Source organism: Chionomys nivalis, chromosome 3 (genome assembly GCF_950005125.1).
Source record: "Chionomys nivalis chromosome 3, mChiNiv1.1, whole genome shotgun sequence".
NCBI lineage: Eukaryota > Metazoa > Chordata > Mammalia > Rodentia > Cricetidae > Chionomys > Chionomys nivalis.
In genome coordinates this window covers 36878161-36895127 of record NC_080088.1, presented here as the reverse complement: position 1 = coordinate 36895127, position 16967 = coordinate 36878161, and the positions used below count along the sequence as shown (strand labels likewise).

The following is a 16967-nucleotide window of genomic DNA, read 5'->3' as shown; positions in this document are numbered from 1 at the left end:
TTAGGGGTAGCTTGAGGGAAAGCCATTTTAAACTCTGTGCTGTCCTGACCAGGTGAGGGGCCATGCCAGCTCTGCACAGCTCTTGGACATCCACATAGTCAGACCAGGGATAACCAAATGGCCTTTGGTGGTAACATGGGCCAAGGACTTTGACCTGGACCACTGTTGCTGAATGGCCAGAGACCCAGAAAGGCCCTCAGTGGCAGCATGGTACCAGACATCACCAAGGCCTCAGGTTGGCTTTGCAGGCCTCTCGTCAGTCAGGCTGTTCCTCTCTAGCCTCACATCTCCAGAGCTGCCTCTCTTCACAATGCTCAAGCTGTTCTGCTTTTCTTTCTTTCCCACTTTTCTACTACACACTTGCTCATCATAATGGTGCCTGCCTCCTCCCACCTCACAATGGCAGTAGATGGGGGCTCTCCACTTTATAGGTATTGCAAGTGGTACTGGTTGTATTTATGTAGTTGAAAGTATAGAACAACGAAAGAAGAGAAAGCCAGGACTTTGAGAGGGAGTGAGGTATGTGTGGGAGGCATGGGAAGAGCTGGAGTGAGGAAAGGGAATAGAGGAAAATGATGTAATTATTTTTTAATAAGGAAAAGAAAAGGAAAGTAAGTGATGCCTTTTCTGTACTTTACATTAGCTTGTAACAGTAACAATAAAGAAACATTGAAGACCTTGACATCCACAAACAGGGCTCTGGTACTGATAAAGAATTAAGAACCCAGGTGTGAATGATAGCCTCTGCTGGAGAGGTTGTGGAGAAAGGGGCACTCTCATCCATTGCTGGTGGGAATGCAAACTTGTGCAACCACTTTGGAAAGCAGTGTGGCGGTTTCTCAGGAAAGTCGGGTTCAACCTACCTCTCGACCCAGCAATACCACTACTGGGAATATACCCAAGAGATGCCCAAACATACAACAAAAGTATATGCTCAACTATGTTCATAGCAGCATTGTTTGTAATAGCCAGAACCTGGAAACAACCTAGATGCCCTTCAATCGAAGAATGGATGAAGAAAGTATGGAATATATACATATTAGAGTACTACTCAGCAGTAAAAAACAATGACTTCTTGAATTTTGCATACAAATGGACGGAAATAGAAAACACTATCCTGAGTGAGTTAAGCCAGACCCAAAAAGAGGAACACGGGATGTACTCACTCATATTTGGTTCTTAGCCATAAATAAAGGACATTGAGACTATAATTCGTGATTCTAGAGAAGCTAAATAAGAAGTTGAACCCAAAGAAAAACATATAAGCATCCTCCTGAATATTAACCTTCATCAGGCGATGAAAGAAGACAGAGACAGAGACCAACATTGGAGCACTGGACTGAAGTCTCACGATCCAAAGGAGGAGCAGAAGGAGAGAGAGCACGAGCAAGGAACTCAGGACCGCAAGGGGTGCACCCACACATTGAGGCAATGGGGATGTTCTATCAGGAACTCACCAAGGCCAGCTGGCCGGGGTCTGAAAAAGCATGGGACAAAACCGGTCTCGCTGAACATAACGGACAATGAGGTCTACTGAGAACTGAAGAACAATGGCAATGGGTTCTTGATCCTATTGCACGTAATGGCTTTGTGGGAGCCCAGGTAGTTTGGATGCTCACCTTAATAGACCTGGATGGAGGTGGGTGGTCCTGGGACCTCCCACAGGGCAGAGAAACCTGCTTGCTCTTTGGGCTGAGGAGGGAGGAAGACTTGATTGGGGGAGGGGGGAATGGGAGGTGGTGGTGGGGAAGAGGCAGAAATCTTTAATAATTAAATAAATAAATTAATAATAAATAAATAAATAAATAAATAACAAAAAAAGAACCCAGGTGTGCCTGCAATTGGACATTTTGCACCAGAAGCTATGTCTGTAGACAGTCTGAAGCTGAAGGAACTTTGCTAACTACCTCAATTTCCCCCTGCATTTAGTAGAGATCTCTGGGTGTCACCATAGGGAACTAGAGGGCAGACTGCGATGGAGGATATGCCTTGTTAACAAAAAATAGGAAGATTTGGGCAAAACCACAATTTTTTTTATTTGCCAGTTTCCTTATTGTAGTTTACCCTGGTTTTAGAAATATACAGATTAGGTCCCAAACTAATTTATTTGAAATGTTTTATAAAAAAGAGGGCAAGTTCTCAAATCCCAAATCTCCCTTGTGGGGAAAAGTAAACTTTTCCTTCTTCAGAACTTTATTTTGAATTCAGAAGCATATTGGGCAACTTTTAATATCACAGTTCCTTGGCCCACAAAAACCATTTAAAGTCCGTGCAAAAGTGGCTGAGCACAGACGGAAAGGAAACTTTAAAGTAAACTCTGTGTAAATGACCCTGGGGAACAAAAATAAAAATTCTGACAACCAAAAATGGCAAATCCATTTCTTTTGAGTAGAAATCAAAGGGGTAGCTGATTCTGCACACGTGTGTGTAAAACACTGTAGATGCTGTAGGTTATCTAGTTTTCTGATCATGTAGTTAGAAAATAAAAACTATATTTTTTTTCTTAAAACTTCCATGGTTGTGGTAACGAGTTACTGGTTTCCTCTACTTTCTTTACTGACTGAATTGTTCAGCAATGATGAGTCACTGAGGTTTTTTTTTTTTTTTTTTTTTTTTTGTATTCCCTATTATTCTTGTTTCTGAAGCAGGCATCCATCCTGCAGGTACAATTAGTGTTCATTTAGTTAAAATGGTGTCTATCAACCAAATGCCCGTGCACCAAGAGTATGAATTACCGAAAAGCTGAGAAGACGAAGACCATTTTGAAAATTGCTTCAGTAGAATACATATTAAAATCAAGGCAAAAATCCCCTCTGTAAAATGGAAGGTTGAAATAATAGGAATGGGTTTTTAGCAATTTACTGTATCTTACACAGGTCATTACACAGAGACCATTACATAACACAGTCGAGTTTGGAAAATCTAATCAGAGAAAAAAAATTGAAATGGACTGGACTGCTTGAGTCATAAAACCACACTGCATGTCTAGGAAAGTGAATTCTGGCCATCCTCCAGTCTTGGCTGTGGTGCTGACCCCTAGCTGAGAAGGGTTATAGAATTAGGAGGGCAATCAGGAAATACAGGAAACATACTTCTTTCTTCAATTTCTGAAAGATATTTTCAACCACACCACTTCCAAAAATAAAGACCTGGAAGATGCATCCCATGTTCCCCCATATAGTGAGCAGTGTACATCAGAAAGCCACGTACAGGGAAAGTCATTATTATTACACAAAAGCTTTTCTAAAGTGAGGAGGAAAATCCCCACCACTGCGGTAGCATTATGCCTCTTGTGGCCTCAAGTGATATTTCCTTGTTCCCTGATGTCTTTCCTCTGAGGAAAACAGATGAGTTTCGTGGCAAAGCCTAAGTGATAGCTCACCCGGGAGGCTTCTTTTGCTCTGCTTCAAGGCTTTTCTTCTTCTCAGTCTGGCAGTCAGATCATTACTGCTACTGAAGCCGCTTCTCATTTAAATGAAGCTGGCCTTTTCCCCACCTACTGACTCTGTGGGTTTGGTTATTTCCTGCTGTTCATATTTTGATCCCCTTCCCCCATTCCCGTGAAGCTCATTACCTGGTACAAGCATGCGCATGAAGAAGTGCGGTGCCCTTGGTGCCATCTTTGGAGCTTGCTCACCCACAATGGATTCTCATTATGTAGTAAATTACAATGATTTTGGACTTGGCTCAAAATAATATACATCACCTTGACCTACCTTATGGAAATAAAAGATAAATTTCACATGCTTTAAAACAGCAAGACATCCCCCCACCTTCAATCTACCTGAGAAATGTTTCAGGCGATGGGATAGTTCTGTCATTCATGAAAATTTGACTAAACTGTTTGTAAGAAATGTAGCAACAAGAGAGAACATTTCATAAAATTTTAACATTGAGGTCCAAAAAGCCTCAAGGAGGCTTTCCATTTCTCAACAGTGATAGGTCAGCCTGCATCCCCCTGCAAGCAGGGAGGAATGCAAACACTTCTGTGTAATGGGGTAGCATGCATAATTAACGATGCTTTGGCCTCATTAGGTAGAGCTCTGGTGGAATGTGGACTCCTTGGATTCCTGAATGTCTACTTTACAAATTAGCAGCAAAAGCAGGCACTTTGGATTAAGCAGGGAAATGAAATTCAATTTCGTGGCTCCCCAATAACCTGGGTCGATCACTGGTCCTTTCTAAGTTCCACTTCTCTTACCTAGAAATGGGGACTATAACGGCATCCACCCAAGAGAATTACCTTGAAGTTTCAATGGGCTACTCATCTAAAGTAGTTGTTTTCTGTTTGCCTTCTCTTCAGCACCCTGATTTCTAGTTCTAACTAGGAAATTTTGTTGCTTTAAACGCAAGGTTCATATTGACAGGTAAAGATTCAGTCTTTTCATGTTTTAAATAATTGTTTGTTTTAAATATTTATCCTGGTATTACAACGTTCTTCATGTATTTGTGGTTTGATATCTTAATGGACCAATAAAGTTTGATACTTAAAATACATAAAAAAATCTGTGTCTAACAAAAATAGGTGATTTCTATCAAATCCATAAAATCCAGGCTTTTACTACTCATGATAGATTTATATGTAGCAGGTGGTATATATGAATTATCTTTTGTTTCTTCAATGTCTGTAGCTGGTTATTTTGAACGCCAAGAAATGCTATACCAGAAAGCTTAATCCGCTTGCTCAAGTGTTCAGTCAGCCATGGGCCTTGGATTGTAACTCCAAACTTCCTAGCTATTTTATCAGTAGCTCTTAACTGGAGGTAATTTTGTCCTCCACCTCTGACAAGTCACTAATAATAGACTTTTTTTTTGTTGTTGTTGTTGTTGTTGTTGTTGTTATTTCAGTAGGGGATTGCTACTGGAATCTAGTATGTAGAGGCTTGTACTGCTGGTAAGCATCAACTCCAGTGTTCAGAACAGACCCCCCACCACAAGTACTGCTGCTGCTGATGTCAGGAGACCCTGCAGGTCTACTAGTCTTTTCAATTTGTCCTGTTATTAGATTAGAATACCACTTCTACCCTGGCTACAAGAAAACTATCTCTAAGCATTGTAGCTGACTATGATTGATTGATTGCCTTACTCACTTATTTATTGTAGTTAGTTTCAGGGGAGCTTGCAAGTGATCAGATCCCGTATGAGACTATCCTCTTTCTGAGGATCCATCAAATTAAAACATATCTCAGATCTCTCTTTCCTCAAGCCAAGAAGTCACTTTCTCAGTATCATCATCTAAAATCAACATTTTAACATGTAATATCTCACAGCAGGTATGTGGCTAGTCACTGCCTCACTGTGATTGACAGTGGAGCACATTTAGACATAGAAGAGTAAGACCTGCCAGGGGAGTCCATGTTCACCTAAGCTAGAAGCAAAGGTGATGTAGGAATCCCCTCTGGGTACTGTGATTACCATTAATGAATAAAGAAACTGATTTGGACCTATGGCAAAACAGAACTTAAGTAGGCAGGGAAAGCTAGGCTGAAAGCTAGGGGAAAGAAGGCAGAGTCAGTGAGATGACATGGAGCTGCCAGAGTCAGACATGCAGAAACTTTACTGGTAAACTACTGCTACATGGTGTTACACAGATTAATAGATGTGAGTGTTAGCCAATAAGAAGCTAGAGCTAATAGGCCAAGCAGTGTTTCAATTAATACAGTTTCTGTGTGATTATTTTGGGTCTAAGCTAGCCAACAAGCAGCCCTCCTTACAACACAAAAGTGCCATTGAGTTAACTAGGACTGCAGGTATCAATTTAGAAGGAGTAACATGGCCAGTACCATCTCTGTTACTTCATCATGGAGAATGAGAAAAGGTCAGTCATGGTTGATAGTGACATTTTCTGGTTCTTTTCAGTGACCAGAGCTAGAGTACCTTGGTTTCTGATCACGTGGGCATGGGGATTGGTAGGTACATACACTTAGAGTTATATAGTTCAAGATTTGATGCATCACACCACAAAACCATGGGGAACGAGGTTTCTTGAGACCTATTACTCATTTTGCCTTCATGATCTTCCCCAGGGCATGATACCCCAGCAATCTTGTGCCACTGCTGTATTGGGCATTTTCCTTTCTGTGATAGTCATTGTGAGCCATGCCTTATCCATGGGCCTAGAGAATATATGCAGGTTAAATGTGAAAAAAAAAATCACAAAAACCCTATTAACATTTGGTGTCTCACAAAAGCGAGACTACAATAATGTTGCTCTTGATAAATATCTCAAAAGGATGAACAGAAATGAAACTAAACAAGCAAATAGAAAAACCTTACGCATCTTCTAGCTGTGCAACTACTTTTAACTTGGAATCCTCCTCTCATTCCATCTGACTATCGGAAAATTTGCAATCACAGTGCTCCATCATCTTGGAATGGAGAAGGTTGGCATGGCTAACCACTGCACTCACTTCCCCGAGGGAGCTTTAGGTCAGGGTTGAACAGAGGCCTTACAGAGCTAGCCAGAGTCTTCACTAACATTGAATTGCCTTCATAATTTGAGAAAGGTTTCATTATACTACTCCTTCTAGACTGGAATCCTGAGCTCCAGAGTACAAGAGCAAAGAATGGAGTAATTTGAGAGAAAGTCTAGAAGAAACTCAGGCCAACACTAAACCCTGCATGCACAGATCCAATGTGCTACGTGACCTGCTGTTTTGTGATTTAAAAAAAAAAAATCTTTTGTTCAACACAGCTTGTGTCAGGTTTCTTTCATTAATAATCAGAAAGCACAGTTTGCATGCTTTCTGGGTATATTTGAAATCACTATATTGTAGTCGTACAATGTTTTATTACATTAAAAAACGTACAGCATATGCCCTTGGTATAGGTCATTCTAACTGGTCTGGGTGTAGGATTTGTATTAGGACTTCATCTCTACAAAGCAACAATGGATTCCCCAAGTGAGAAATATGTCCCGTTCATTTTTTTGTGTTTATGGAATATAGTGAGAATTCCGTCCAGGTGCATGGTGGGTAGTGATCAGTCAGCACAGTTAACAGCCCCGTCTCTGGAGCTATTTGTGAGTTCTTGGCTCTGGGTATCCTCAAAGTGCTTTCGTCTAGTTTTTTTTTTTTTTTTTTTTTTTTTTTTTACAAAATATGTAGTCAAGCCAGGCATGATGGCACACACCTCAGTCCCAGCCCTCAGGAGGCAGAGGCATGCAGATCTCTGAGTTTGATGGCCCCCTTGTCGACAGAGCTAGTCCAAGAACAGTTACAGGGCTACACAGAGAAACCCTGTCTCATAAAACCAAACCAAACAAACCCCTCAAACCCAAAGTATGTAATCACCAGTTTCCTAGGTGTGTAAATGGAACACTAGCCCTTGTTTCTCTGACCTGCATGTGTTTGGGTACTCGGAACTTGCTGCTTGATGTTCTCGCATGTACTGTTTAGCTCTCCTTCCTAGAGCCTAGCTAAGGATCCCTCCACTCACTAGCACTGCGTGATCATCTTTCACTTTCTTGTGTGGGAGAGAGCTCATCACCTGTCTTTCTGCTTCTTGTTTACTTCATTTAACACAGTGGAGGATTGATTTTCCTTTTCCTCATCCTTGGCCTACGTGCACACCTGGTCTGGTGATTGACACATGTTTAATAAGTGCTTGCTGAATGGCTCAGCATCTGGCACTAGCTATTATATATATATTTTTTTATGGGATAGTTCTATGCATTCTGCCTTTTTTTTTCTCATTTCCCTTCCCTCATGTACAATTCCACTGACCTTTGGGAAACTCATTATATTATTCACTAACACAGATTCTGCAGACTCAGAATTGTTCATTGTAATAAAATACACCATAGTCTGCAGAATAGAAAAACTATTTCCTAAAAACTGTCTGAAATTTCCTAAGCTCATTAACAATCATAAAACATCGTAACGTTCAATTTGAACTGTGCCCACAGCTCTGTAAAACTCACCAAAATGCGGTAAAAGCATATAGAATATTGAAACAGAACAACATAGTTGGACTTTAATTTCCTGTCTCATCACTTTTCTTAGAAAGTAGCTTGGTTGGAAATGGTCAAATGTAAAATTATATCTTGACCCAATGAATAAGGACTGCGGGACAAGCAGGGAAGAGACAGCACTTGCACAGAGTAGTCAGGAAATTTTGACTAAGCTAATTCTTCTTCTCAATGGAAATTCTGGTTATGGGATCCATCACAGATATGATAACTTTCAATATGTTTTGCTAAACAGAATTCCAGCTCCCATTCCTGTAGTAGCAGAAGGTATTCATGAAATACATAAAAGATTTTAACTCACTCTGCTATCATCTGGTAATGTGTTGATCTGAAGGCTTCAAGATTCGTCTCCCCATCTCTAGCCCTACTTTTCCCTTCCCTGTTCTCAGATTCTCCCTTGAGTATTCTTTTGTCACCCACAAGGACAGTGAAGCCACAGTGACTGAGACCCCAGTTTGGTTTTGTGGGGAGAAAAGTTCATCCTGGTGCTGAGAACAAAGGCAAGCGGGCTCCGTGTCAGGAGGTGATTCCTGGCTGTAGAATTTTCTCCTGTTCCAGGTAGAATCCAGGCAGCCAAATGAGGCTTAATAGACAAAATCACTCTCTAAACGGTCATCTTGGAGGCTGATCATCAAGATCTATGGCCAGAACTGCTGGGTGAACTGTTGGGTATTATCCAGGCAGGGAGAGGCTGACTACAGGGTCTGGACTACTCTAGGCAACAATTAAGAATAATTTACCTGGTTGTCTGAGCTGAAATGGCACATTTGGGCCATTCTCCACAGAAGCTGTCCTCCTCGGCAATCTGTCTTGTGGTCTAGCATCCTCACTTGTACCTGATCTGCCCTACGAAAGTTCTGCCCATGCTTTGGCACTTCTGTAGAGAGGGAGAGTCCTACACTAGAAAAGGAAGAGCATGGATCTTTCTTTGTAAGTGCCATCAGTGTTTCTTGAAAGACAAAATCACAGCCTCTTGCTATTAGAAGACACATCAAACAAGAACCCAACACGTTTCTTTCTTATATTATTTAGTCCTGAACCTGAGGCACTTTCAAAGCTTAAATAGTCTGCAAAATTGAGTCACAGTCCACATCATCATGGTCATGCTTCCTAAGCCTGTGACTGCAATGTGTCCCAAGAGGAAAGAAAATCTAGGGATCAAGAGATGCAGGAAATTGCTCTTTCTCTTGGTCTAATTTTATTAGAATGACTCTCTCTAATGTCGAATAAAAAGGATTAATTATAACCTTTATTGACATAAGTGAATGACTTTTATGAAAGTGTTTTATAAAATAAATCAAATCTAAGCTTGAAGTTTCTTATCTTCCACTTTTGTTTCACTCCCATTAGTGTCAAGTCATATATTATATTTTTTGCTTATTTATTTTATTTCCAGTCCCTCTCTTAACTGTTAAAACATAAACTCCTTAAGGGCAAGAGATTACTAACCCCAAAGAGGAAGCTGCATGAATAGCAAACAAAGCAAAATAGAAGTCACAGTTATTCCTTGCTTTCTTCAGCTGTGATTTGTTCTAAAAGTTCACTATGGCTACAATCTAAATTTTTGAACAAGTCATTCAAGTTATTACCATGTGTCTCTAGACGTGGTGCTGAAGTGGACTTGATTCTAGAGATTTGCTTGCATGGCTTATTTTTGTTCAAATAGAATACGTACATGAGCAACATTTAGGTTTAAAATAAAGCAGGTATTACAGTTACTGAATTTAGGGCTTACAAGATATTAGCTAGCTGTTTTTTTTAAAAGAAGTACAAATATGCAATAAAAATAAAACAAAACCACAACTCACAGTGGAAGTCCTGAGAGTGAAGGGTCGAATTTCTGATTTGGGAATTTAACATCAGGAAGTTCAGGAAAGGCTTTGATGAACTGACACGTGCTACACACACACACACACACACACACACACACACACACACACTCACAGTGACAGGGTAACACGAAGAACTGTGAGGTCCATTAGACAAAACTCCTCTGGGGAATAGAGGATTCTAGCCAAATGACACAGCTCTAAAATGCTCCAATGCTGAGTATGTCACAGAGCTTACTGGCACAGCACATTCTGTATGTAAGACCAGATGTTCCAGATGTTCTGGGGGACCCTGCTAATGTGGCTTTATGTTTGATGTTGTGCCTTGGAGAACAATGACTGTGAAACTCATGTGACCTTATCACTGCTGCTTTATAGGTATCTGGTATTGGAATTCCCCATGATCAGTCAGCACATACCCACACAATGAAGTAAGAATCAGCTGCAAAAGCCACACTCCATGTCAGAAGAAGTGTCAACTGTGCCCAAAATCTAACCAAGTTTATGCCTGAATATAAAATGCCAGTATTTGGGAAGTAGAGGCAGGAAGATCACTTGAGTTGGATTCAGGTCAGCCCAGGCTACGCAAAGTGAGTTGCAGGACAGCCAGAGTTACATAGAGAGGCCCTGTCTTGTCTCAACAAACAAAACAAAGCAAATCTTGTGAAATGTGAAAAATCTGTAGTGTGTACTAGCAAAGTGTGAGGTATGGGGGTTTGTGGTGGAGGTTATAAGCTTTAAAGGGGAACAAAGGAATGTGATGTTGCAGTGGCTATGCTTCGTGCGTGTTTAGGGATGACTACAGTCGCATAGCTATCATTGCATCTGAGGACGGTCAAAATCACATCAGTGCTCCTTCCCCATCACTATAGCTTTAGAACCCCTCAGGGGGCATTGAAGAAGGCAAGCTAATTAGACAAACCTGGCTTCTGAGATGAGGTAGTGGTGAGAGAATACATTGTCTGCTCTGACCTTGGCCGCACTTGCATCGTTGGGATATCTGTAATTCTGCATGCTGTCTCTATGACTGTGGGCAGATCATAGAGGCTGAGTGTATGAACTGTTCGGTTCTGTAATGTTATCAACCACAAATGTAATTGCTACAGATAAAACAGAACCAAAAAAAAAACCCCACAAAAAACAAAAAGAGAGATTGGAGAAAAGATTATGCATCTCAAAAGAACCTTGAGAGATGACATCCGCTGATAGTGCATCGCCTGAAAGCGTTCCCTCTTCTTCTCAGTGTTATCTATCATAGGCTGATATGGATTTTGCAGTGCTGCACTGTACTGCTCCGTGGAAGAAATGAGTAAGAAGTCAACATTACCCTCTCTTTTGTTTAACTGTAGGTAGGCATTGTCTTGCTTCCCTAGAACAGTGAGAGTGTCCTAGAGAAGATGTATATCAGGCAAGGAACAAAGCCCAGCTCACCCTGTCAACTGTGGTGAAAGAAGAGGACTTTCCTGCCCAAAGGCATTGTGCTTGCGTTCCATGTACTTACATCCTGGTTGGACATTTCCCAATATGGTCTCTCTCCATAGGACATCACCTCCCACATGACAATGCCGTAGCTCCAGGCATCACTTGCTGAAGAGAATTTTCGGTAGGCAATAGCTTCTGGGGCCGTCCACCGTATAGGGATTTTCCCACCCTGAAAAGAAATAGGATATTTCTCAGTTGGCTCGCAAGTATATTAAGACACAGGCATCCTGTTTAAATATCTCTTGTTTGCAATCCCTAAGCACTTGATAATAATGTTGGCACTTTAAATTAAAATAGAGAACTGGGGAATGTGAAAACATTAGAATGCCCCCTTAATTGTTATTCAGGAAAAATAGCTTTAATGGAGTAAAAGTCTCACTTTGGAAAGATTTTATTTTATTCATTAGAGAAATTTATTTTTACTTTAGATTCACACAATTAAACACACTATTATGCCATTTGGAGAAAGTTCCAGATTATAGGACATTAAAAACTGAATATTATTCAACACTCATTAAGCTCTGCATTACGTTTATAAGTAATAATGAGTCTAAAGCTCAAATCTAATTGAAGACAAATGGTTAAACACGCTGAGCAGCCTTCCCAACTCCACATTTAGTATTTTGCTGCTTTTCCTCAGCTTTGATAACATTATTTCATAAATAGTCTTTACCACGATACAAGAGCAGAGGACGTAGGAAAACTTTTATTTTTTCACACGTGAGAGTACGTTGCATTTTTTCCTTCATCGCTCAAGTTTACATCTGAACATCATAAAGGGATTAAATTGCACACATTTATACCGTTTAAATGCTAACGTCTGTCATTGTGTCGTATTTCACTTTTATTAACATTTATCACATATTATCTGTTGAAACACTCTGTAAATCCCCCTTTACTGTGGTGACAAGAATAAAACAATTCATCCATTTGATTTATAGCAATATTTTAAAATCTCAGCTCAGAACTACCACGTTATGGCAGCTGTGCATGACCATGTCGCCACTAGATGGCGGTAGAGAACCAGAAGCTGTCTGGCTCAAACCCGGGCGATGGCTTCAGTTCCCAACAAAATTATTTCCATCAGTCAGAACCCGCCACGGTGGGATTGTTTCAACATCCTCAGCACTTTCATGCGCACAGCATCTGAGCTCGCGATCTGCAGGAAATCTGTGTTAAGGGGACTATGGGGGAGGAGCGGAGGAAAAAACAATCTGTGTACTTTCTTTCACCCTTGATGAATTTAGGGTTGGCAAACTTATCTTTTAGAGGTGAAATTTCTGAGTACTATAATCTTTAATTATTTAACAATCGAAGCACTATAAACTTCAAGAGAAAAAGGATTAATTTAAAATAGAAACAATTTAGACTTCATAAGGTAAATGGGAGAATTAGTGAAACCCTCATTTCAGAGAAGCCCAGGGAGGAATTGTTAGGACCCTTGGGAAAAACACTTTGAATCCAATCCTCTGCTTTTTCAAGTGAGTGAGCAGCCTAGTGTTCAGAGAGGAACAACTGATACCCGTAGTATCTGAAGTCTACTAGTGCAATCATACAGACAGCATGGTGGAATGTGGCCAGAGAGGCATAAATGCTTCAGCTGGAGTGTTGGGTACATAACTAATTTTAATATTTAATGTGATATATTGTAGTAGCTTAGACAGGAGCCCAAAGTCTGGGTTTATGTGCTTTAGGGCAGAGATCTCTTAAAAGTCATTGAATAAAGACCAGGAAATTATATATATATATATATATATATATATATATATATATATATACACTCCATGAAGTATATATACCCATACTTTTTTTGAAAATTATGTCCCAACTATCAAGACTGACACTTATCATACACGAATAAATCAATCACCCTTCTTTAACTATAATTGAAATATAGATTATATATTTTGATTTGCTACATGAGGCAAACCGTAGTTAAATGCACTAAAAATAAGATGTTGTAAATGCTGTCATTGAACATTAAGTGATGCCCCAAGGAAGCCTGTGCCACCTACGTGTCTCTGCCTTTGATAAGTCCAAATGTTTTCTATGTGGTAGTGCAAAGCAGCAGCTAATGATGGCGACTTTATTAATCTATTGACTCGCAAATGCTATCCTTATTGAAAGGATTCACAGAAGCTATACATTGCATTCCAAACAACTTTCACGTGTAAATATGGCTTCGATCACACTCTTTCTTGAGATTTTCTTCTCTTCCCAAAGGGAAGATATTAAAAAAAAAAAATTTGACAAGCTGCATTGCTACCTGTTGTGAAGTGCGTTTACTCCAAATTTGCGAGCTGAAGCCCCAGCTCACAGGGTGACTGTCTTAAACGTCTTTTAAAGTAAAGGTAATTCAGGTTAAATCAAGTCATAAGGGAGGAAGAAGAGATAGCAAAGAATCTGCAGGCGCAGAGGGAAGGCCACATGAGGACACCCTCTGGAAGCAGCCAGCTGTCTGTGAGCCAGAGAAGCTTCCAGAAGAATTGCTGACACCTTGCTATTGGACTCAAAAATTACAAAGGAAAAATTTCTGGTGTTTAGGACACCCATTTGGTGGTGTTTTCTCATGGCAATGCCAGCAGGCTAACTATTACACTACCCCAATTAAAAAAAGTGAACCTCATTCAATACTTGTTCAAATGAATACCATCACAAAACGAACAGCATGTCTTTATTTGAAATTCGTTGCCCAGTGTTGTCTGGAAATGGAAAGTGTGAGCCAGAATAATCCTAAAATAAAATGTGAAAAAAAATGGGACAGACGCTTAATGTAGAAAATATAATTTTAAGAAAGAAAATGCATGAATCTAATAGTGGGTGGAAAGTAGAAACTGGGATGCTTCTGAGCTCACATGTGATAGAGATAAGGAAACAGTCAAAACATATTTCTTTTTCCTGACGAGGAATGTTAAATATAGATTATTTTTAGTTGTAAGATTAGGCAAAAAGGAAGAGACACTTAAGCCTAGGGCATGGTTTCTATTTCCTGCATAAAAGAAAGTAGAATTCATAAAAAAAAGAAATACAATTCATGTGTATTGCATATGCGTGTGCATGCTTGTGTGTGTGCGTGTCAGGGTGCACATGTGCCATAGCACATGTATGGAGCACCCATGTGGAGAGAACAGCTTCAGGTATCAGCTCTTGCCTTCTAAGGAGTTAAAGGCAGGTTCTCTTTATTGTTGGTGTTGCGCAGCCAGCTTACTGGCCCCAAGCTTCTGAAGTTGCTCCTCTCCCCATCTCCCATCTCATTGTAGGTGTGCTTGGCTCACAGATCCCTGCTGCCTTACTCAGCTTTATGTGCATCCTGGGAGTTGGAACTCAGGTCCTCTGAGTTCCACCGAGCCACTCCCTGGCTCCCCTCCCTTTAATAGAAAGGACTAACTTAAGCCGTGGCTTAATCTCATCTACATGCTTTCACCCTTGAGTGCTTAGGTGCTTTTTTGTCTCCTTCCATTTCTTTCTGTTATTTCTGGAAGCTCTAACCACCAGATGCTTGCTTCAGGTTCCAGGAATGAACAAATAGTATAATTCTTTAGATTTGAAACCACAATCATTGCTCGTTGTTTCACCATATGTTAGAAGAAAAGATGCTAATCAAAGGGACTAACTGGGATTCTGGAGCGCTTTCATTAGTAATTCCTCTCTTACATAGCAGCAAGCTTAATCACTAGGGAACAAAGGAAGAACAGGAAGTCAGAGACGTGTATGCTACTGAAACTCTGGTTTACCAAAGCTTTTACTCTGTTTTCCAAATTATATTCAAAATTATATATCAAAAGGTAGTGGGTTGCAGATATAAAAGTACTGAAAACAGAATGAGGAACTCTGCATACTTGTATATCCCTGCATACCCAGCACCCCACAATGCAGCTGTATTGCAGATCTATTTCACACGTAAATTTTAGAATGTAACCGTATTGTCTCTAATGAACAGGCCTGTCAATATATACATAGTAAAAATAAGAAGAGTTTACTTTAATTGATACTAAAATCTAACAAAAGAAATGATCCAGAGAAAGTAAAGACATTTGAAAAATTCTCTATTTCTCATTCTCTGGATTTGATGTTTAGCCCAAAGAAAAAGGTTTTGAATGGACAATAGGCTCTTTGGAGGTTTTTCTTTTCTTATAGAGCCTATTTATGAAGCCCTAAAACTTTAAAAGATAAGAGTTATGGAATAAACAAACACCCAGTAAATATATAGAAATATTTTTAGCATCCTTAGCTATGAGGAAAAGGCTAATCAAAATTCCAAGGAGGTTCTATCTCATCATAGTCAGAATGGCTATTATCAAGAAACCAAGCAACAAATGCTAGGCAAGATGAGAGAGATAGGAAAAGGGACCTTTATTTAGTTCTCGTGGGAAAGAAATTCAGTCCCTATGGAAATCAATACAAACAAACAAATTAGCAAATGAACTAAAATGAGCTACCATGTAATCTAGCTATAGTACTTGTACTTATATATCTGGAGGAATCTAAGTTATTGTACCACAGAGATTCTTTTATATCCGTGCTTATTGGAGCACTATTCATAATAGCCCAGTCGTAGAATCTGCCTAGGTTCCCATCAGCAGACAAATGAAATATGGCACTAGTACAACATGGAATTTGATTCAATAATGAAGAGCAAAATTGTGTTATTTGCAGGAAAACGGATAGAATTGGAGATCATCATGTTAAGCAAACTAAAATAGATTCAGAAAGCATAATTCACATTTTTTGTATAGAAGGTCCTTCTGTCTATGTGTTGCTTTTATTGGTTAATGAATAAAGAACTGACTTGTACTATAGCATGGGAGGAGGAAGGCAGGGTCAGGGAGATGGCATGGAGCCATCACCAGAGATAGACGTGCTGAAATTTTGCTGGTAGGCCACGACCTAGTGGTGATATACAGATTAATAGAAATGAGTAAATTAATATGTAAGAGTTAGCCAATAAGAAGCTAGAGCTAATGGGCCAAGCAGTGATTTAATAAATATATACAGTTTCTGTGTGATTATTTTGTGTGTAAGCTAGCAGGTAGCCAGGAAAAACAAGCAGCCTGCGGCCTGCTGCTACACATTTTCTCCCATCTATGGACTCTATCTATCTATCTATCTATCTATCTATCTATCTATCTATCTATCTATCTATCTATCTATCTACCTATCTATCTGCCTAACAACTGTCTGTCTTTGACATTTAAAAGTAGAAGGGATTGTTTAGGAAGAAAGGAACCAGTGGACAGGAGAGAGGAGCTGGGGTAAATATGAGCAGAAATACATACTAACTACCGTAATTCATTATGGAGCACTTGAAGTCACTTTTCACAGCATCTAGGCTCAATCATGACTTACTTTGTGTGTTTGTTTGTGTGTGTGTGTGTGTGCGTGCGCGCGAGTGCATTCATGTGTGAGTGGTTTTTTGAGACAGGTTTCTCTGTGTAACAGTACTGTCTTTGCTCCTGTCCTGGAACTCACTTTACAGATGAGGCTGGGTGAACTCCCAGAGATCTGCCTGCCTCTGCTTCCCAAGACCTGGTATTAAAGGTGTGCACCACCACTGCATGGCTAAGTGTGACCTTCAATAAAGTTTGTAAAAGCCAGAGGCAGTCAGGTGTGGAGCGTACCACTGTTAGCAGCATTTGGGAAAGAGAAGGAGGTTCCCTAGTTGAGATCATTCTAAGTGATATAGTAGG

The 16967-nt window shown here is 40.0% G+C and overlaps 1 protein-coding gene across 2 annotated transcripts in view; it reads right to left on the bottom strand.

Annotated features, from left to right (window-relative positions):
* Positions 1-16967, bottom strand: part of Epha6 (EPH receptor A6) — an 879442-nt gene that overhangs the window by 32569 nt on the left and 829906 nt on the right. For both annotated transcript variants that reach the window (XM_057763562.1, XM_057763563.1), the window contains one exon: positions 11300-11449. In XM_057763562.1, coding sequence (XP_057619545.1) covers positions 11300-11449 — 150 coding nt within the window. The remainder of the gene's footprint in view (positions 1-11299; positions 11450-16967) is intronic.